General features: G+C 34.0%; 4 protein-coding genes across 6 annotated transcripts; 1 reads left to right on the top strand and 3 right to left on the bottom strand.

Annotated features, from left to right (window-relative positions):
* The first annotated feature begins 1163 nt into the window (after positions 1 to 1163).
* On the top strand, positions 1164 to 5030 carry LOC112769352 (uncharacterized). Its single transcript, XM_025813850.3, has 10 exons — positions 1164 to 1787; positions 1874 to 1994; positions 2291 to 2376; positions 2655 to 3057; positions 3136 to 3236; positions 3339 to 3405; positions 3512 to 3739; positions 3864 to 4322; positions 4455 to 4527; positions 4764 to 5030. Exons 1-10 carry the CDS (start codon positions 1363 to 1365, stop codon positions 5003 to 5005), a joined length of 2205 nt encoding a protein of 734 aa, XP_025669635.1. The 5' UTR covers positions 1164 to 1362; the 3' UTR covers positions 5006 to 5030.
* Positions 5031 to 5882: 852 nt separating this feature from the next.
* On the bottom strand, positions 5883 to 14988 carry LOC112769350 (disease resistance protein Roq1). 2 transcript variants are annotated; one of them, XM_025813849.2, is made up of 6 exons: positions 13656 to 14988; positions 9243 to 13551; positions 7846 to 8935; positions 7386 to 7676; positions 6250 to 7291; positions 5883 to 6170 (listed from the first exon to the last, which is right to left on the bottom strand). In XM_025813849.2, exons 2-6 carry the CDS (start codon positions 9722 to 9724, stop codon positions 6100 to 6102), a joined length of 2976 nt encoding a protein of 991 aa, XP_025669634.1. In that variant the 5' UTR covers positions 9725 to 13551; positions 13656 to 14988; the 3' UTR covers positions 5883 to 6099. The 2 variants fall into 2 exon arrangements, with proteins under 2 accessions (XP_025669634.1, XP_025669633.1); XM_025813848.3 differs by having other exon boundaries at positions 5883 to 7291.
* LOC140181504 (probable disease resistance protein At4g19530) lies at positions 12283 to 14537 on the bottom strand. The gene is made up of 3 exons (XM_072225132.1): positions 14485 to 14537; positions 14222 to 14354; positions 12283 to 13551 (listed from the first exon to the last, which is right to left on the bottom strand). Exons 1-3 carry the CDS (start codon positions 14535 to 14537, stop codon positions 12283 to 12285), a joined length of 1455 nt encoding a protein of 484 aa, XP_072081233.1.
* An 806-nt stretch (positions 14989 to 15794) lies between the features above and the next one.
* LOC112769348 (TMV resistance protein N) lies at positions 15795 to 21322 on the bottom strand. Of its 2 annotated transcripts, none has more exons than XM_025813846.3 (4): positions 20316 to 21322; positions 17809 to 18904; positions 17349 to 17633; positions 15795 to 17254 (listed from the first exon to the last, which is right to left on the bottom strand). In XM_025813846.3, the coding sequence occupies exons 1-4, from the start codon at positions 20969 to 20971 to the stop codon at positions 16010 to 16012; spliced, it is 3282 nt and encodes a 1093-aa protein (XP_025669631.1). In that variant the 5' UTR covers positions 20972 to 21322; the 3' UTR covers positions 15795 to 16009. The 2 variants fall into 2 exon arrangements, with proteins under 2 accessions (XP_025669631.1, XP_025669630.1); XM_025813845.3 differs by having other exon boundaries at positions 17809 to 18934; positions 20316 to 21137.

Below are 21322 nucleotides of genomic sequence, written 5' to 3'. Positions count from 1 at the left end.
CATGAAAGAATTCATGTCCCAAAAAATAGAATTTATTGTTAATACACCAAAGAATGATAAAAATATATGCGAACAAATTGCTATCCATAATAATTAAATTAATGAAGAACTAAAGTGCATTACAAAAATAATACAACATATTTGCTTAGGATTGAGAATTCATGCCTAGTTATTACTTATGGTAATTGTTTAAAAATAAAGTTTAGAGTAAGACTATTCTTTTTTATTAGGGTTTTACAATTTCTTCAAAATCTGGTCATGGAAAGAGGAAGAGAGGATGAAAATAAAAGGCTTTTAGTCTCAATTTTAATTTAAATATATTAATTAAATATTCACTTAATTACTAAATACTCATATTATTCATTATATAGTATTAAGATGGAAGAAAATGTAACATTTGTACAATTTTATTACGACAAAAATATTTTTATTAATAGAATGACACTTTTTATTTTTAATATGGAGGAAAGTGTGGGATGATACAACGTTATGGAAAATAGAAGTGCTTTCCCTGCATGTGGTGTTGGGGGCTGAAATCGGATAGAGGGATTTAGAGCAAGAAATTCAGACAGTCCGATTAGAGGGTATCTACAAAAAAAAATATTTTTTTAATAAAATTTGGAGGGTCCATTTTGATTTAAAAAAAAAAATTCTAAAAACGAAGGGTCCGTTTTCATTTTAAGATAAAATTAAAAAAACAAAAATTATAAACGGAAGGTATGATTTGATTTAAAAAAAAAAAAAAACTAATCGGACGGTTTGATTTGTGGTCAACGAATTTTCTAACAAAAAATTTAGACGGTCCGATTTTTCTCTATCCCACACCTGTGTCTAACACCTATATACATCATAATCAAACACAACTCACACACTCCTGCAATATAAAAAAAAATGACCCACAGAATGATAGACGTGACTAATAGAGTGTAAAATTCATGTATACACTTAACTCATTAAATAATTTATGTGTAATTTTTGTCCATTGTATAATTTTTCATGTGTACATTTATCTATTTTTTTAATAGAGTTAATAAAATTTTATTATTCGATACTTTAATATAAAATGTTCACACACCTACATGCTACATGCTAGATTGCTAGAAAGCAATTAGCAATGGACTAAAAAATATGATAAAATGACGAAAGTAGCCATGGCAGCATGTATGCTGTTAGAAGTTACAACCACAGGTTCATGAAAGCCACTTCTTTTGATAACTCGTGGCTACAATTCTTCAATGCAACTAGTAACTGTTAATGCTGCCATGTAATAATGATATTAAATAAATAAAAAACAAAAAAACAAAACAAAACAATCTCCAAACTCAGTGTCTCACAGAAACCACACTCTCCTGTTCTGTTCTGATGTTCAGCTCTTACAGTGCTTCTTCAAGCACCAACCTTGCTCCTCACTTCCTTCCCAAATCACCATTAACAAAGAACACTAGAAACATAATTAGAACCCTCTTCACTGGTCACTCGAATTCTAAAGCCACTGTTTCACTTTTCTCATCTGTTATTCATGGAAGGGGACCACAGTGGAGAATACCCAGTTGCCATTTCAACGGTTATGGTGGCAACAATGGCAAAGATGGAAACTTTGGGGAAGAAGATGAAAAGGGTCGTAATGGAGAGCGTGAGTGTGAGGTTCAGTGTGAGGTGCACGTGGTTTCATGGAGGGAACGCACAATAAAAGCTGAAATCTTTGTCAATGCTGACACTGAATCCCTTTGGAATGTTCTCACTGATTATGAGCATCTTGCTGATTTCATACCCAACCTTGTCTGCAGGTAATGTTAATTTCAACTTTCAAGCATGCATATTGAATCCCTTTTTCTTATTCATTATGTGTTGACTTTGTTGGTGATGTTTTTAGTGGGAGAATTCCATGTCCATATCCTGGGAGGATATGGTTAGAGCAAAGGGGGTTCCAAAGAGCAATGTATTGGCATATTGAAGCACGTGTTGTCTTGGATCTTCAAGAATTTATCCGTTCAGTAAGAATCTGTTACCAATTCTTGTTATTAATTAGTTATTTGATTCAATTCAGCTCACATCATATACTATAGCAAGTACTCTCTCTGTCACTGTTCAATTATTGTATCCAAATACATTGTAGTGAGTTCTTGGGTTGGAGTGGACTTGAATAATTTTCACTATGATCCATGTCACAAGAACATATGGTTTTCATTTGCAGTGGACATGAATCACATATTTGATTTGATAGATTAGTTGTCAATAGCGAACTTTCTGTTAGATTATTAATACTGTAGTGATTTCTATGATGCTTTAGGCATGGGATCGAGAACTTCACTTTTCCATGGTTGATGGAGACTTTAAGAAGTTTGATGGCAAATGGTCTGTAAAATCTGGAACAAGGTAAAAATTGTTTCTCAATGTCAATAATCCTTCTTGTTCTAATTCTTTGCCATGAACTAATGGTACTCTTGTCTCATGTAAGTGCATGCACATACATAGTGTATTATGTGTATTTATCTCATTTCATTTTGCCAATGTAGTTCCTTTGAAATATATAATGTTTCGACTTTCAAGTTTCGAGTATTTTCCTCTTTTGTATTGATCAAAATGCAATGAAGTATCCTTGTACATATTGAACTTTCTTATGTAATAGAGAGTGGTATTTCTGGTTTATGCAGGTCATCAACTTCTATTCTATCTTATGAAGTTAGTGTGATACCAAGATTCAATTCCCCAGCTATTTTATTGGAAAGGATTATCAGATCTGATCTTCCTGTGAACCTTCGAGCTTTGGCTTACAGAGCTGAAAGGGATTTTATGCAGAGTCAGAAGCTTTCACTGCCAGAAACTTCTATGGCTATTAATGGTTCATTCATAAAAAAGATAAATGGTACTTTGCGTGAAGGTGATAGGTTGTCACCGGCAAACAACAAAGAAGTATTTACCAGCGCAATTTCTCCTTCCTCGCCTGTCTCTTCCAATGAGGTGGCCGGAAACTGGGGCATATTTGGAAAAGTTTGCAGGCTCGATAGGCCTAGAATGGTGGACGAAGTTCATCTCCGCAGATTCGATGGCCTTCTGGTAACCAATCTTTATATAAAGTTATTATAAAACAATGACTTGTGCTTCAAGTAACTAATAAAGTGTTTTGATGTGAAGGAAAATGGAGGTGTCCATCGCTGTGTTATTGCCAGCATTACGGTTAAAGCTCCTGTTTGTGAAGTATGGAATGTTCTGACTGCCTATGAGAAACTACCTGAGTAAGTCATCTATTCTTTTTCATGTACCAAAAACCACACATTGAAAATTTTCTAGATGAATTGCTATACTCGATCAAATTGATTCAATGTAATTTGTTGCAGGATCATTCCAAATTTAGGAATCAGTAAGATTTTATCGCGAGATAACAATAAAATCCGCATTCTTCAGGTATGGAATCATGTTTAGCCTTCTCTTAAACAAGTTTAGGCATGAATTATGTTTTGTTTAAACACTACAGGATTGATGTAACTTAAATAGTTTAATTGACATGCAGGAAGGGTGTAAAGGCCTTCTTTATATGGTGCTTCATGCTCGAGTCATATTAGATTTGTGTGAAAATTCAGAGCAAGAGATAAGTTTTGAACAGGTTGAAGGGGATTTTGATTCGTTCCAAGGAAAATGGATTTTTGAACAACTAGGAAATCATCACACATTGCTGAAGTATTCTGTGGAGATAAAAATGCACAAAGATACTTTCCTTTCGGAGGCTATCATGGAGGAGGTTTGTCTATTAGATGGTTCAACCATACTGTCAAAAATTGATCTCCAAGCAACAAAAATATATTGATATAGTAATTGTTTTAATTGCTGAAAACTTTTTGGTTCGTTTGCTTATTTCATTTCAGGTCATTTTTGAAGATCTACCATCCAATTTGTCAGCAATAAGAGACTATGTTGAGAATAGAAATGGATTGAAAACTTCAGAAGCTAGTGGGAAGAATACAAATTCAGGGAAACAAATTGCTTCGTCTGGTTTTGAAAAGGACGAAGACAATGATTCGGTCGTGGAAACTCCTAATTGCAATGTTCAAAGTTCATGTCAGCAAAGGCCGAAAGTTCCAGGCTTACAAAGGGATATGGAAATACTAAAATCCGAACTCCTAAAGTTCATTGCAGCACATGGAGAAGAAGGGCTAATGCCGATGAGGAAGCAACTTCGTTTACACGGAAGAGTTGATATCGAGAAGGCTATCACTCGCATGGGTGGATTTAGAAAGATTGCAACCATCATGAATCTTTCCTTGGCTTACAAACAACGAAAACCAAAGGGTTACTGGGACAATCTCGAAAATCTGCAGGACGAGGTGGGTTGCAAAATCTTCATTTCCTTCTTTCTTTACTCTATAAGTCCCTAAAAGATGTTTTAGTAGTCATTGATTCATATGCATTACATTATTGTTTTTGCATCTTAGAATGAAACTCATTTTTTCATGCAGATAAGTAGATTTCAAAGGAGTTGGGGAATGGATCCTTCATTTATGCCAAGCAGAAAGTCATTTGAACGTGCAGGTAGGTTTGAGATATCCTGCTCTCAACTTCAATTTCGTTGCTTACAATAAACTATAGATTTACATGCATGCCTTCAACTCTAATGAGGAAGAAAAACATGTGGAAATATCACATAAACTCATCATGTGTTGATTTTCACTATTGATATTGAGTATGGGATCCACAAAATCATCATATCAAAGGTGAAAATCCACACAACCCTGAAAAATGAGTGTTATTTATGGAATTTGCTGCAGGCCGGTACGATATTGCTCGTGCACTGGAAAAATGGGGTGGACTTCACGAGGTTTCTCGGCTTCTGTCCCTGAAGGTGAGACAACATCGAATCCGACAGGACGATAGCCTTGTTGAGAAGGGTAAGAGAGTTGATAATGTAGATGATGGTGATTTGGAAACACCATCTAAACCATGTATTTATCAAGATACACATAAGTGGCTTACAAAACTAAGACAGTTGGACATAAATTGGTTTGAATAACATGATGAGATAGTATTGGTTTATAGTTTCATGGTTCTATATTATTACACTATTTAACCTTTATACTTTTCTTAGAGTAAGTAATATTATAAACTCACACTTTTGCTTGCAATTTTGAGCACTAAATGTGAGGGTTTGCTCCTTTGTTTTTGTTTCTTTTACATGTTCTTTTTGTCAAACTTGACCTTAAGGAAGAAGTTGTAAATAATGGAGGATCCTTGTGTTTTCTATTTGCACGAGACTTACAAACTTCAATATTCTTGTGTATATAATGAAATACAAATAACCATTCTAAGTATATATTAAAATTAGTCACTAATATAAAATACATGTTGAAATATAAAATACATATTGAAAACGAGTTAAATAACATATGTATTTATATACAAATATATAATGGTTAACTCTGATATACACCTAACATTTTTGTTCAAAGTTGGTAGAAATTAAATATCATTTTTCGTTTTTTTATATTACTACTATTCTCATGTTTTAAAAAGGAGGAACGATTTTTGCATAGAAAGTGCGTTTTCCTTTGAAAATAAAGCGCATAGAAATTGATAAGGTAAATTTAGACTGCATGTAAGATTTAGATTATTTTTGTAAATAATTAAACAAAAAAGTGAATTGGTTCTTTGCTGGAAAGTACTGATGTAGGTGTGTAATGGAATAATAAATTAATGTATTGCCAATGACTACAATATATTGTCTTACGTGATATTTAATTACACATCACAACTTAGAAAAGAAAATGATCTTTCGTAGAAACTAGTAGTAAAACTACTTCAACAAGATGCTTTAATCCTTAAACCAAAGTGTGCATTGAAAGTGTAACTGAAATGGACATGGATATAGTAAATCGTATAGTAAGGAGAAGTAAACGGTAAAAGGTACTACTAATTTATTTAACACCATGAAACTCAATTTAAACATTTTTCCAAAAACATTTAAAACCATTACACATGAACATAATAAACACAGCCTTCAAAAGTTCAGATCAAAAGTTGCTTTTCTTTTTGATGTTCCGGTTCCAATTTTCTTCAAATCTTGGATGTCTTGCTTGCACACCCACCGAGCCCCAGAATTCTCTACTTTCATTTGAACGTAACTAGGCAATACCAGTTCAAAGCGATAGTCTTGGCAAAATTGGTCAACAAAATAGTCACTGGTCAAGCAAAGGATGAAATGCTGAGAATTTTCAGTTTCACGCGCCCAAATTAAATTCTTTTGAATGAATTCCTTACCGTTGCAAATCACCGACGAATCTTGCGCAAAATTAGGACGACTCTTCGTTGGGCATAATCGGAAACAGAGAGCAAGTGGCATGGTTTCATTATGTGGCAATGTGACTGATACTCCATTACCCTCTTCTTGATGGACAAACCACAATGGAATTTCCTCCCCTATGGTCAACCCAAATATCTTTATTTGGTTCTGTGCAACCCACATTTGCAAGATCCCATCAGAATCATGGTTAGTTGATGCTGCAAAGCCACAACACACCTTTGATATCACATTCCAATGCTTTATATCCAGTGATGTAGAATGTCGTGCATTTAGCTCTCTTATACTTGATGGAAGCTCTGGTAAAACCTTCAGATTAGGGCAGCGGTCTAGATTCAGACGTCTAAGCTTGGGGAGTTCATGGATATTTATTGGAACCCTTACAAAATTGTTTTCTGATAAGTCCAAATCCATCAAGGACACTAAATTGGCAAAATTGTAAGACCATGACTCTTGAAATGTGAGAAAACACCCCGATAATTTCAGAGTGTCCAATGAGGTCAGACTAGATAGAGAATGCAAAGACTGAAGGACATTTGGGCAGCCAGAAAGATTCAAAAGGGTGAGGGATTTTAACTTTTGAATGCTGTCTGGAAGGCAAGTAAGCCTTTCGCAACCGTTTAAGTGCAACTTCTTTAGGCCAACTAAACAACCAACCGTTGTGGGTAGTTCTTCTATGGCTGTTTTCGACAAAGAAAGAACTAATAAATGTTTCATGCATTCTCCAAATTCTGGAAGTTTCCTCATACTTGTGCAGAAATCAAGATCTAGTTCCTTGAGGGAACTCATCTCCAATTTACTCCCAAGAGTTTCAAGACTTGAGCAACCATATAAAATAAGTTTAACAAGGCTCTTGTGGCGTGTGAGATACGAGGGAAAATCATTCAGTTCTTTACAAAATTGAACGTCAAGTATTTCAAGATTGGGAGCTTCAGAAAGATCTGGAATTCGTTTCAGCCGAAAGCAATCAGACAGATATAAGTACTTCAGCTTTTTCAGAAACTGAACAAAAGAAACAAACATCACACCATTACTATCCTTGCAAACAATAATCAATGCAGTAAAATTTAATAGAGCTCTGGACCAAAATGTATACCTTTTTTCCATGCCATAAGTGTACAATGCAGTCGCTATCAGACACATTAATTTGAACAAGCTCATAGTATGGATCCATAAAGGGCAGAGTTTCCATTGGACAATCTATCCAACTCAAAACTCTCAATGAACGAGGAATATAGCTAAGAATTGGAGCCATCACGCCATCTAAACTGAGGAGCTTTAGGTGACATACATTTAAAAAAGTTAAATCTCTCCAACGCACTGTATATTGTTCTTCATATAACTCAATATTCCCGTCTACAACAATGCTCTGAATTGCCTCAGTTCCCTAAACAACAAATCAACGAGAAGTCATTCAATTATACTAATTGTTATATTTTTCAAGAGAGGGGGCGAGAGAGAATTTTTTTTTAATTGCGAAAATACAATATTAGACGCATTATCAAATTCTTTTTTTAATTTTGTAGTCTTATAACTGTGAAAAAGTTTGCATTTACCTTGTTTTGAAAAACAATATCGATATCCTCGTAACTTTGCAACCTGCTGCGCTTGCTAGGATCATTTGGAGATTCCTGAATTACAATATGTTTGCCCATTTCTTCAACCAAATCATGCATCTTCAACCTACCTTCCTCATTTATAGTGAGTAGAGATCTATCAATCAAAGTCGCGATACCAATTTCAAGATGATAACCACGCCCTTTTAACATAGCTATTACATTACCTTGTAACCATCCTATGAAAAAATAAGCAATGTCTAAAAAAATATCCTTGTCCATGGAATCTAAACCATCATAACTTATTTTCAACGTATCAAAAATATCGACATTTGGAAAGCTCTCTAATTTTCTAAGAGCACTTTGCCAATCTTGAATGGGTCTACCATAAAGGTGGGAACCCAAAACCTCAAGTGCCAATGGAAGACCAGCACAATATTTGACCACCTGTTTGGACAAATCCAAATACTCTTCTCCAGACTTTTGTTGTTTAAAAGCCTTCAAATGAAAGAGATCAAAGGCTTCACTTTCCCCTAACCCTTCAACATTGTAAATTTTATGTGCATCATGTATCTTTAGAAGATGCATGTCTCTAGTTGTGATAATTATTCTGCTTCCAGGACCAAACCAGTCTTGTTCCTCGGCCAAATTCTTCAACTGTTTTTCTTCATTTATATCATCAAGAACAAGAAGAACCTTTTTGTGACACAAAGAAGCCCGAATTATTCTCCTCCCATCATACTCATCATCAAAATTACAGGAGCTTCCATTGATATGGCCAACAAAATTTTTTTGTGCTTGAACAATACCATTTTTAACACATGTTTCTCTTACATTTGCAAGAAAATAAGTAACTTCAAATTTACTTTGGATGTCTTCATATACGATTCTAGCAATAGTTGTCTTACCTATGCCGCCCATCCCACATATGCCTATATAACGAACATCATTCAGCCCAATACCAATGTGACTAATCACTTGTTTCACTCTTGAATCAATCCCTACAAGCTTGTTCATGGAAGATGGCAAGTTTGGGATCAATTTTTTATGTATACTCTGAGAAATGTTTTCCACCAATGTTGCCTCATTCCTATTAAGAGAAACATGTTTCTTTGTAAGTCTGGCAAGGCATAAAAGAAAATTAAAGCAACAAATTTGGTGCAAAAGAAGAGAAAGTTTATTTTCTTTCCAATTTGTTTTTATGTTTTCTTAACCACATACTAGAAACTTGAGGATCACCCCAATCTAATTACTTACAAGTAGTCTAGATATATAATATAAATATTCTCGGATTGTCTAAAATTTCTCACTACGATAATCTTAGGGGTGCTGTAATAATTCAGTTAACATAATTTGCAGCAACAACAAAAGAAGTCAATGATTATTAGTGAGCTTACTGATTTTTGGAGGTCCAACCAGAGAAACCGGCAACTTGTGTTAACGCATGTCTCCATGTTCTAACCTTGTCACTTTCTAGTCCGAATCTGTGTTCATGTTTCCTGAAAGCTTCTCCGAAGGTTCCTTTCTGGTGCCTCACATCAGAAGGTTCCACACCGTAGAACACCACCTCGATGTGTTGATCCAAGTTATCCTTGCATTCAAGAATCTTTTGGAGCTCGTCCAAGCACCAAGGGGAGGAAGCGTAGTTGGGTGAGAGAACAATGATTGCAAACATAGAGTGTTCAATTGCTGTGAGAAGTTCATGTGAAATAACATCACCTTTGCGAAGGTTGTTGTCATCAATGAAGGTAGTGATTCCCTTCCTTGTGAGGGCGGCATAGAGATGGCTAGTGAATCCAGAACGAGTATCTTCACCCCTGAAGCTGAGAAACACATCATACTTGCATGATCTTGACGAAGAAGAAGAGGTGGAAGCCATAGATGGGTATTATGAGTAAAGAAAAAGATAACAACTTGAAGGGTATGTGTTTGGGTGAAGAGGGGGAAATAGTAGAAGCAGCTTAGGTAGCATTACAGGACACACAGGTAGCTTATTCATTGTGGCTTCAACGCGGAAATGGAAGCTGCTTGGAAAGCCTCTATAATTATACGAGTATACGACAAAGGAGGTTGACTTGACTTTGTTAAGGTTATATAATTCTTGTTTGGTCTTTTGTAACATGTATTTTATAGAGAAATTCTTAGGGGATACTATTTTTTGTCTTAAATTTGAATCGCAAGAGTAAAGAGAAATGTCATAGAGTGATCATAATTTATTATATTTTGATTATTATTATTTAAAAATATGTAATAAAATATATTATTAAATTATTATATTAAAAAAATTAAACTAAAAAAATTGAATTGATGACTAATTGATGACAAAAAATAATAAATTCTGATAGTCTCTTAATATTTCTTTTACAATAAATTATCAAATCAGTTCGGGATGATTGAAAATTTAAAATTCTAAATCGATCCAAATTAAATCGTTTATTTAATCTAATCTAAACTAAAAATTACATTAATTTAGTTTTGATTAGATTCTACTCTTGGCAAACGGCATGAATTAGATAGAAGTTCGAATTTACTTCTCACAATCAATCCAATTCAATCCAAACGACACAATGTGTTATAATATTATTATTTTATTATTATATTTAAAATTTTACTTATAATATATTTAATTTATTATATATTTTATGAGTTTAAAATGAGATTTATTTATTTTAACAAATCTATAATTTTATTTTTATTGTTATGTTGTTGGTTTTTTAAGATATTTTTAAATCTTGTTATGTCATAGTTGGTTATTTAAAATTTGAAATTAAGACATGTTATGTATATTTAATTTTTTTAATTTACAAAACTGTAAATTCAATCTAATATAAACTGCTTGAAATTGGATCAGATTCTCTACAAAAAAAAAAAAAAATCATCCACTCCATACTGCACTACTGCACCACAAGTAAAATTTGTGTTTTTATCAGATAAGTTTTTGACTCAAAATCGATTCAGACCACACTACAAATACCCTTAAAATCAATACCTACAAAATTTTGAAATTGACAAAAATAAACTTATATTAACTAATTATGCCTTTGTTAATGAAAAATGCTTACATGGCTAACAAAATAAATGAGAAATGATATGAAAAACTCTGCTGATAATTTTCACTATAATCCATGTCATAAGAATATATAGTTTTCATTTGTAGTGGACATGAATCACATATTTGATTTGATAGATTAGTTGTCAATAGTGAACTTTCTGTTATATGATTAATACTGTTTGTTTCTATAATGCATAATTATTGACTCGTGCAGTAATTATTGTTTTTGCATCTTCGATCATAATGAAACTCATCATTTGAAAATATCACATAAACTCATCATTTGAAAATATCAATTAAAGGAGAGCATCAGTAGATATTTGTCCTGAATTAAAATATAACCAAACGCTTCACTAGTTCTGTTTTTGTTCAAGTAATAACTTTCCTTGATGAGTTCAGTTTGCTCAAAAGTTGCGTTTCAATTTGCTGCTTCAGAATCTCTCTTACATAAATCTGACTAGTTATGCTTGCTGAATTTCACTCCATGCTGCAGCAAAGAAAGTTAAAAAAAACAATTCCCTATAACCTCATTGCAACAAATTACACCATGAAACTCAATTTAAACATTTTTCCAGAAAACATTCAAAACCAAAAATAGTCGAAAATCCATCACACACAAACATAAACAGCCTTCAAATGCTCATATTACAGAAACGCTCCTACATGGCAACCTAGTTCATTTAATAATTTTAAATTTTGTACTTTTCATGTCTACAATTAAAAACATACAATTTAGCACACAGATGCACACTTGCAAAAGCACATAACAATAACATGAACTCACCTATATCAAAACCCAACTCTATGTTTCTTCATGCTCAAACTTTAACCAAAGCCAAGAGAGAACTGAGTACCTGAATTTTGAGGACAAACTGAAGTCAGTTGAACTTAACATGAAAGTGGCGAAAAGGACAGCTTCAGTACACAATTGTCCATACAAAATAAATGCCCAGATTTCATGTGCACAAGATCCTCGCCGCATTTGTGACACCCCTAAAGAATCACTCTTATCAGCTTCAAATAGATCCAAGCCCTTCACTTAGTTCTCTTTTTTAACTATTGGATGTATGCAATGAGCTCTTTTCAAAAGCTTCAGATTTGGAGAACCATTTAGCTCAACAGTTTTAAGCTTAGCAATGAAACATGTAACAGAGCTAAGAGTTTGAAGAAAAAGTGTTGTGGGAATGCAAAGGGAAGAGAGGTAATAGTTCAGGACAAACAGGGTACACATAGAACCCTTTCTCCGCAATGGCAGCATACTCTTCCTCTTCCTCCTCCAGCGGAGACACATAGGAAGAAGGGGAAATCATGAGCATCTTTTTCCTACAAGCAGAAGGAGAAGAAGGTGGGGTGATGTTCATGTTCGGATCAAAAGTTGCTTTTCTTTATGATGTTTCGGTTCCACTTTTCTTCAAATCTTGAATGTCTGGCTTGCACACCCAACGAACCCCAAAACTCTCTACTTTCATTTCAAAATAACTAGGAAGTACCAGTTCGAAGCGATAGTCTTGGCAGAATTGGTCAACAAAATAGTCACTGGTCAAGCAAAGGATGAAATGCTGAGAATGATTAGTTTCACGCATCACAGTTAAATCCTTTTTGATGAATTTCTCACCGTTGCAAATCACCGACAACATTCGAGTAAGTTTTAGAAAGTTATGACTATTCATTGGGCATAATCGGAAACAGAGAGCAAGTGCCAAAGTTTCATTACGTGGCAATGTGACTGATACTCCATTACCCTGTTCCTGATGGACAAACCACAATGGAATTTCCTCCCCTGTGGTCAACCCTATTTGCTTCTGTGCAACCCACATTTGCAAGATCCCATCAGAATCATGGTTAGCTGACGCTGCAAAGCCACAACACACCTTTGATATCACATTCGAATGCCATGTATCCAGTGATTCAGAATCTTGTGCATATAACTCTCTTAAGCTTGACGGAAGCTCTGGTAAAACCTTTAGATGAGGGCAGTAGTCTAGATTCAGATGTCTAAGCCTGGGGAGTTCATGGATATTTATTGGAACCCTTACAAAATTGTTCTGTGATAAATGCAAATCCGTCAAAGACACTAAGTTGGTAAGATTGTAAGACCATGACTCTTGAGATGTGACAAAACATCTCGATAATCTCAGTGTGCTCAATGATGTCAGAGCAGATAGAGAATGCAAAGATTGAAGTACATTTGGGCAGAAAGAAAGATCCAAAATTGTAAGGGATTTTAACTTTTGAATGCTGTCTGGAAGGCAAGTAAGCCTTTGGCAATGCTGTAAGTACAACTTCTTTAGGCCAACTAAACAGCTAACAGTTGTGGGTAGTTCTTCTATGGCTGTGCCCGCCAAAGAAAGAACTGATAAATTTTTCATGCATTCTCCAAAATTTGGAGGTTTCCTCATACTTGTGCAGCAAGTAAGATCAAGTTCCTTAAGGGAACTCATCTCCAATTTACTCCCAAGAGTTTCAAGACTTGAGCAACGATATAAAACAAGTTTAACAAGGCTCTTGTGGCGTGTGAGATACGAGGGGAAATCATTCAGTTCATAACAACCTTCAGCGTTGAGTATTTCAAGATTGGGAGCTTCAAAAAGATCTGGAATTTGTTTCAGCCGACGGCAACGACGCAGACATAAGTACTTCAGCTTTTCCAGAAACTGAACAAAATAAAAGTTAGAAAGAATGCTTAATGGATATGATATTAGATGCAAACGTAATTAATGCAGTAAAATTTAATAGAGCTCAGCACGAAAAGGTTCACCTTTTTTCCATGCCATACTTGTACAATGCTGTAGGATTACACCCATAATTTATACATCATCTTTTTTGCTAACTACCCAATTTCCCTGAATCAAAATTGGAAAGTAAGAAAACAAGCACTAATTGTGAATCAAAGTTCCTATTCTAATAGCATTGGTTTTGCAATAGAAGTTAAACGGATTAAGTATACTACTGAATTATATATACATACCTCATGAAGTGATATTATTTTTCTCCCATGCTCAATTTTCCATTTAATAGAAATATAATTGAATATTAGATACTAAAGAATAGTTAATTAAACATACATAATAATACTACTGTCGAAAGATTATTATTAAAAATATTAATTAAAATATATAGGAGTCTAATGCATCATCACTTGTGGAATCATATTAAAAGTTTAAAACATGTTAGGCATATATCAAAATCAGCCACTAGTATAAAATATATATTAAAATATAAAATACACCAAATAACATATGTATTTATACACAAATACATGATGACTGATTTTAGTGTATGCATAGCATTTTTATTAAAAAAAAAAGTTGGCAGAGATGAAACATCATTTTGTGAAAGTGATAGGTTGCCACCGACGAACAACAAAGAAGTATTCACCAGCTCAATTTCTCCTTCCTTGCTTGTATCATTCGCAATCAGTAAGATTTTATCACGAGATAACAATAAAGTCTGCATTCTACATGTATGGAACCATGATTAGCAATCATTAAGATTTTAGCCATATCTAGAACAAGTTAGGCACCTAAAGTTCATTGCAGCACATGGAGAAGAAGGGCTTATGCCGATGAGGAAGCATCTTCGTTTACACGGAAGAGAAGAATATCACTCGCATGGCTGGATTCACAAAGATTGCAACCATCATGAATCTTTCCTTGCCTTACAAACAACCAAAACAAAAGGGTTACTGGGACAATCATGAAAAAAAATCTCACATAAACTCATCATGTGTTGATTTTCACTATTGATATTGAGTATGGGATCCACAAAAATATCATATTAAAGGTGAAAATTGACACAACCCTGAAAAATGAGTGTTATTTATGGAATTTGCTGCAGGTCAGTATGATATTGCTCGTGCGCTGGAAAAATGGGGTGGACTTCACGAGGTTTCTCGGCTTCTGTCCGTGAAGGTGAGACAACATCGAAGCCGACAGGACGACAGCCTTGTTGAGAAGGGTAAGAGAGTTGATAATGCAGAGTCACCACCTAATGTAGATGATGGTGATATGCAAACACCATCTAAACCATGTATATATCAAGATACACATAAGTGGCTTACAAAACTAAGACAGTTGGACATAAATTGGTTTGAATAACATGATCACACAGTATTGCTTTATTTATAGTTCCATGGTTCTACATTGTTACAGTATTTAACCCTTTATACTTTTCGGAGAGTAAGTAATTAGTAAACTCACACTTTTGCTTGCAATTTTGAGCGCTAAATGTGAGGGTTTGCTCCTTTGTTTTTGTGTTCTTTTACATGTTTTTTTTTTTTTTTGTCAAAATTGACTCTAAGGAAGAAGTTGTAAATAATGGAGGATCCTTATGTTTTTTATTTGCACGAGACTTAAGAATTTTAATATTCTTGTATATAATAAAATAACCATTCTAGGTGTATATTAAAATTAGTCATTAATATAAAATACATGTTGAAATATAAAATATATATTAAACACAAATTAAATAACATATTAATTTATATACAAATATATAATAGTTAACTTTGATATATAACTAATATTTTTGTTAAAAAAAAAGTTGGTAGAAATTAAATATCATTTTTTGTTTTTTCTATTACTACTATTCATGTTTTGAAAAGCAGGAAAGATTTTGCATAAAAAGTGCATTTTTCATTGCAAATAAAGTGCGTAGAAATTGATAAGATAAATTTAGGCTGCATGTAAGATTTTAGATCATTTTTGTAAATAATTAAAACAAAAAAGTGAATTGGTTCTTTCCTAGAAAGTACTGATGTAGGTGTGTAATGGAATAATAAATTAATGTATTGCCAATGACTATAATATATTGTCTTACGTGATATTTAAACATCACAACTTAGAAAAGAAAATGATCTTTTGCAGAAACTAATAGCGAAACTACTTCAACAAGATACTTCAATCCTTAAACCAAAGTGTGCATTGAAAGTGTAATTGAAATGAACATGGATATAGTAAATCCTGTGGTAAGGAGAAGTAAACTTTAAAGATACTTTTTTGACACCATGAAACTCAATTTAAACATTGAAAACCAAAAACGTGGAAAATCCATTACACATAAACATAATAAACACAGCCTTCAAAAGTTCAGATCAAAAGTTGCTTTTCTTTTTTATGTTTGGGTTCCACTTTTCTTCAAATCTTGGATGTCTTGCTTGTACACCCACCGAGCCCCAGAACTCTCCACTTTCATTTCAAGGTACAAAGGCAATACCAGTTGAAAGCGATAGGGTTGGCAAAATTGGTCAACAAAATAGTCACTGCTCAAGCAAAGGATGAAATGCTGAGAATTTTTAGTTTCACGCGCTGCAGTTAAATGCTTTTTAATGAATTCCTTACCGTTGCACATCACCGACAATTTTGCCCCAAGATTAGGACGAGTCTCCGTTGGGCATAATCGGAAACAGAGAGCAAGTGCCATGGTTTCATTATGTGGCAATGTGATTGATACTCCATTACCCAGTTCCTTATGGACAAACCACAATGGAATTTTCTCCTCTTCATTCTGTGCGAGCCACATTTGCAAGAGCCCATCAGAATGATGGTTAGCTGATGCTGCAAAGCCACAACACACCTTTGATATCACATTCAAATGCCATGTATCCAGTGATGCAGAATCTCGTGCATTTAGCTCTCTTATACTTGACGGAAGCTCTGGTAAAACCTTCAGATTAGGGCAGCGGTCTAGATATAGACATCTAAGCCTGGGGAGTTCATGGATATTTATTGGAACCCTTACAAACTTGTTCTTTGATAAATACAAATTCGTCAAAGACACTAAGTTGCCAAGATTGTAAGACCACGACTCTTGAGATGTGACAAAACACCCCGATAATATCAGGGTATCCAATGAGGTCAGACCAGATAGAGAATGCAAAGATTGAAGGACATTTAGGCAGCCAGAAAGATTAAAAAATATGAGGGATTTTAACTTTTGAATGCTGTCTGGAAGGCAAGCAAGCCTTTCACAACATCTTAAGTGCAACTCCTTTAGGCCAACTAAACAGCCAACCGTTGTGGGTAGTTCTTCGATGGCTGTATACGACAAAGAAAGAACTGATAAATGTTTCATGCATTCTCCAAATTCTGCAAGTTTCCTCATACTTGTGCAGTCATCAAGACGTAATTCCTTGAGGGAACTCATCTCCAATTTACTCCCAAGAGTTTCAAGACTTGAGGAATTACGTAAACTAAGTTTAACAAGGCTCTTGTGAAGTGTGAGATACGAGGGAAAATCACCCAGTTCATAACAATCTTCAACGTCAAGTATTTCAAGATTGGGAGCTTCAGAAAGATCTGGAATTTGTTTCAGCCGATATAAGTACTTCAGAGATAAGTACTTCAGCTTTTCCAGAAACTGAACAAAAGAAAGAAACATCACACCATTACTATCCTTGCAAACGTCAATCAACGCAGTAAAATTTAATAGAGCTCTGCACGAAAAGGTTCACCTTTTTTCCATGCCATACTTGTATAATGCTGGAGCTATCAGACAGATTAATTTCAACTAGCTCAAAGCCTTGATCCATAAAGGGCAGAGTTTCCATTGGACAACGTCTCCAGCGCAAAACTCTCAATGAACAAGGAATATATCTAAGAATTGGAGCTTCCACGCCATCTAAAATGAGGAGCTTTAGCTGACATATATCTGAAAAAGTTAAATCTCTCCAATGTACTAAACCTGGTTTTCCATAGCAATCCCATTCGTGTAAAATGATGCTACTTGCTTCAGTTCCCTACATAACAAATCAAGGAGAAGTCATTTACTTGTACTTAATTGATATGTTTCTCAGAAAAAGAATAAAAATAAAAAGAGAATTTTTTTTAATTGCGAAGATAGAATATTAGATACATTATCAAATTCATATTTTAATTTTATAGTCTTATAATTGTGAAAAAGTTTCCACTTACCTTGTTTTGAGTAAGAACAAGATTGATGTCCTCGTAACCCCGCAACCTGCTACGCTTGCTAGGATCATTTTGAGATTCCTGAATTACAATATGTTTCCCCATTTCTTCAACCAAATCATGCATCTCCAACCTACCTTCCTCATCTATAGTGAGTAGAGATCTATCAATCAAAGTAGCGATACCAATTTCAAGATGATAACCGCGCCCTTTTAATATATCTATTACATAATCTTTGGAACGTCCTTTGAAAAAATAAGCAATGTCTAAAAAAATATCCTTGTTCATGGAATCTAAACCATCATAACTTATTTTCAATGTATAAAAAATATCAACATTTGGAAAGCTCTCTAATTTTCCAAGAGCACTTTGCCAATCTTTAATGGGTCTACCACAAAGGTGGGAACCCAATACCTCAAGTGCCAATGGAAGACCACCACAATATTTGACCGCCTGTTTGGATAAATCCAAATACTCTTCTGCAGGGGTTTGTTGTTTAAAAGCCTTCAAATGAAAGAGATCAAAGGATTCACTTTCCCCTAACACTTCAACATTGTAAATTTCATATGCATCATGTATCTTTAGAAGATGCATGTCTCTAGTTGTGATAATTATTCTGCTTCCAGGACCAAACCAGTCTTGCTCCTCGGCCAAATTCTTCAACTGTTTTTCTTCATTTATATCATCAAGAACAAGAAGAATCTTTTTGTGACACAAAGAAGCCCGGATTATTCTCCTCCCATCATGCTCATTTTTACAATTACTCGAGCTTCCATTGATATGGTCAACAAGTTCTTTTTGTGCTTGAACAATACCATTTTTCTCACATGTCTCTCTTACATTTGCAAGAAAATAAGTAACTTCAAATTTACTTTGGATGTCTTCATATACCATTCTAGCAATAGTTGTCTTACCTATGCCGCCCATCCCACATATGCCTATATATCGAACATCATTCTGCCCAATACCAAGGTGACGACTAATCACTTGTTCCACTCTTGAATCAATCCCTACAAGCTTGTTCATGGAAGATGGCAAGTTTGGGATCAATTTTTCATGTATACTCTGAGAAATGTTTTCCACCAATGTTGCCTCATTCCTATTAAGAGATACATGTTTCTTTGTAAATCTGGCAACACATAAAAGAAAACTAAAGCAACAAATTTTGTACAAAACAGAGGAAGTTTACTTTCTTTCCAATTTCTTTTTATGTTTTCTTAACCACAAACTAGAAACTTGAGGATCACCCCAATCTAATTACTTACGAGTAGTGCACATATATTCTCGTATTATCTAAAATTTCTCTAAGCTCTAGAGTGTTTTAATTTTTAATCTCAGGTTATGGATCCAGAAAAATTTAGAAGTAGGAGTAAAAATAATATGAAAAAATAATAAAAATATTAATATTAATATATTAAGTTAATATTAAAAGTGGTCCTTAAATATGCAATTGAGTCTCAATGTCGTTCCTAAACTTAAAATTGTTCTTAAAATTGCTCCACATTTGTCTCTGAACTTAGCAACGGTTGTTCTTGAGATACTTTCTAATGACTTAAGGATGACATGGTTAGACGGAGACCAACGTTGCCGTTTCATTTTTGGCACCCAAATAGAATATAACGAAGTCGTTTAGGGTATTTTGAGGGATTTTAACATGTTTGAGGTTAGAAACCCCTCAAAATATCCTAAACAACGTCATTTATATTCTATTTGGGAACAAAAAATGTAACAGCGACGTTTTACCAATCCAGTGTGGCTTCCGTCCAACTACGTCGTCATTTTGTCACCGAAAAGTATATCAGAGAGAGATGACTGTTCTTAAGTTCAGAGACAAATTTGAGGCAATTTTAAGTTCAATGACGATATCGAAGCTCGACTGCAAATATAGAACCACTTTAAAAATTAACTCTAATATATTTAAATATTTAAATTTTGAAATATGTTAGTCAAATTTCTAATAAATGAATGTAATTAACACATGTAAAAGTATATTAATTTAAAAATATTTTTATTTTAATATTTTGATAATATTGCACGAGTAATACATTTATTATTAATATTAGTATCTAGTCAAGTATTTAATATCCGTCAAATTATATTTTTATTGGTTATTTCTTATATGATACAAAAAAAAATTATAATTCAAATAGCTAAAAAATCTATAAAGAGTGTAACTCAAATGAATTAATTTAGAATTTTCACTATTTTTTTTATATTTAAATTTTTATTAAAATTATGTGAGAAGACAAAATTTGTGAAAAAAAAATAATAATTCAAACTTATTATATTTGAGAAGTTAAACTTGACTTTAGATAATTAGACTATTATTAGTAATTATTATTATTATTTTAAATTTATATAATATATATTTATTTTGCTTTTTTTAAAATTTAATTGGGGCAATTGCCCACAAGTTTATATGGATCCGTCCTTGTTAGGGTGTTCTAATAATTTAGTTAACATAATTTGTAGCAATAACAGATGAAATCAATGATTATTAGTGAGCTTACTGATCTTTGGAGGTCCAACCAGAGTAATCGGCAACTTGTGTTAAGGCATGTCTCCATGTTCTAACTTTGTCACTTTTTTGTCCGAATCTGTGTTCATGTTTTCTGAAAGCTTCTCCGAATGTTCCATTCTGGTGCCTCACATCAGAAGGCTCCACACCGTAGAACACTGCTTCGATGTGTTGCCCCAATTTATGTTTGCATTCAAGAATCTTTTGGAGGTCGTCCAAGCACCAAGTGGAGGAAGCATAGTTTGGTGAGAGAACAATGATTGCAAACATAGACTCTTCAATTGCTGTGAGAAGTTCATGTGAAATAACATCACCTTTGCGAAGGTTGTTGTCATCAATGTAGGTAGTGATTCCGTTCCTTGTGAGAGCGGCATAGAGATGGCTAATGAATGCAGAGCGAGTGTCTTCACCCCTGAAATTCAGAAACACATGATACTTGCATGATCTTGATCTTGATGAAGAAGAAGAGGTGGATGCCTCTCGGGAAAAAACGAGGTTCGGACAAGAACTTGTCTGACAATCGAAATACCAAATTAATTTTCTCACAATCTTGGCAATTAAATAGGGAACAGCAAAAATAGTCCAAACCATAAATCCAATGCCAGAAATTAAAAATATATCAGACACCAAAGAAGAGGTTGAAGTCATGTATATAGAAGAGTATTATTAGTAACGAACTAAGATCCCTACTTGAAGGGTTTGTGTTTGGGTTTAGAGGAGGAAATAGTAGAAGCAGCTTAGGTAGCTTTACAGGGCACACTGGATGAAAAGAACGGGGGAGAAAGGGGACTCATATTAATTGTGGCTTGAACGCGGAAATGGAAGCTGCTTGGAAAGCCTCTTAATAATACGACTATACGACAAAGGAGGTTGACTTGACTTTGTTAAGGTTATATAATTCTTGTTTGGTCTTTTGTAACATGTATTTTATAGAGAAATTCTTAGGGGATACTATTTTTTTGTCTTAAATTTGAATCACAAGAGTAAAGAGAAATGTGT

This window comes from Arachis hypogaea, chromosome 18, assembly GCF_003086295.3.
Source record: "Arachis hypogaea cultivar Tifrunner chromosome 18, arahy.Tifrunner.gnm2.J5K5, whole genome shotgun sequence".
Classification (NCBI taxonomy): domain Eukaryota; kingdom Viridiplantae; phylum Streptophyta; class Magnoliopsida; order Fabales; family Fabaceae; genus Arachis; species Arachis hypogaea.
This window is presented reverse-complemented; position numbering and strand designations above follow the sequence as displayed.

Coding starts and splice junctions, on each gene's coding strand:
- LOC112769348 (XM_025813845.3), bottom strand. CDS start 20,971: ATGACTTCAACCTCTTCTTTGGTGTCTGATATATTTTTAATTTCTGGC. Junction 18,935..20,315: donor GGTTGGACCTCCAAAGATCA/GTAAGCTCACTA, acceptor ATGTGTTGCCAG/ATTTACAAAGAAACATGTAT. Junction 17,634..17,808: donor TTGTTCTTACTCAAAACAAG/GTAAGTGGAAAC, acceptor TTTGTTATGTAG/GGAACTGAAGCAAGTAGCAT.
- LOC140181504 (XM_072225132.1), bottom strand. CDS start 14,537: ATGGTTGCAATCTTTGTGAATCCAGCCATGCGAGTGATATTCTTCTCT. Junction 14,355..14,484: donor GTGATATTCTTCTCTTCCGT/GTAAACGAAGAT, acceptor CCATACATGTAG/AATGCAGACTTTATTGTTAT. Junction 13,552..14,221: donor TATCACTTTCACAAAATGAT/GTTTCATCTCTG, acceptor TATTTTGTTCAG/TTTCTGGAAAAGCTGAAGTA.
- LOC112769350 (XM_025813848.3), bottom strand. CDS start 9,724: ATGGCTTCCACCTCTTCTTCTTCGTCAAGATCATGCAAGTATGATGTG. Junction 7,677..7,845: donor ATATTGTTTTTCAAAACAAG/GTAAATGCAAAC, acceptor TTTGTTGTTTAG/GGAACTGAGGCAATTCAGAG. Junction 7,292..7,385: donor ACTTATGGCATGGAAAAAAG/GTATACATTTTG, acceptor TCTTTTGTTCAG/TTTCTGAAAAAGCTGAAGTA.
- LOC112769352 (XM_025813850.3), top strand. CDS start 1,363: ATGTTCAGCTCTTACAGTGCTTCTTCAAGCACCAACCTTGCTCCTCAC. Junction 1,788..1,873: donor ATACCCAACCTTGTCTGCAG/GTAATGTTAATT, acceptor TGATGTTTTTAG/TGGGAGAATTCCATGTCCAT. Junction 3,058..3,135: donor GCAGATTCGATGGCCTTCTG/GTAACCAATCTT, acceptor TTTGATGTGAAG/GAAAATGGAGGTGTCCATCG.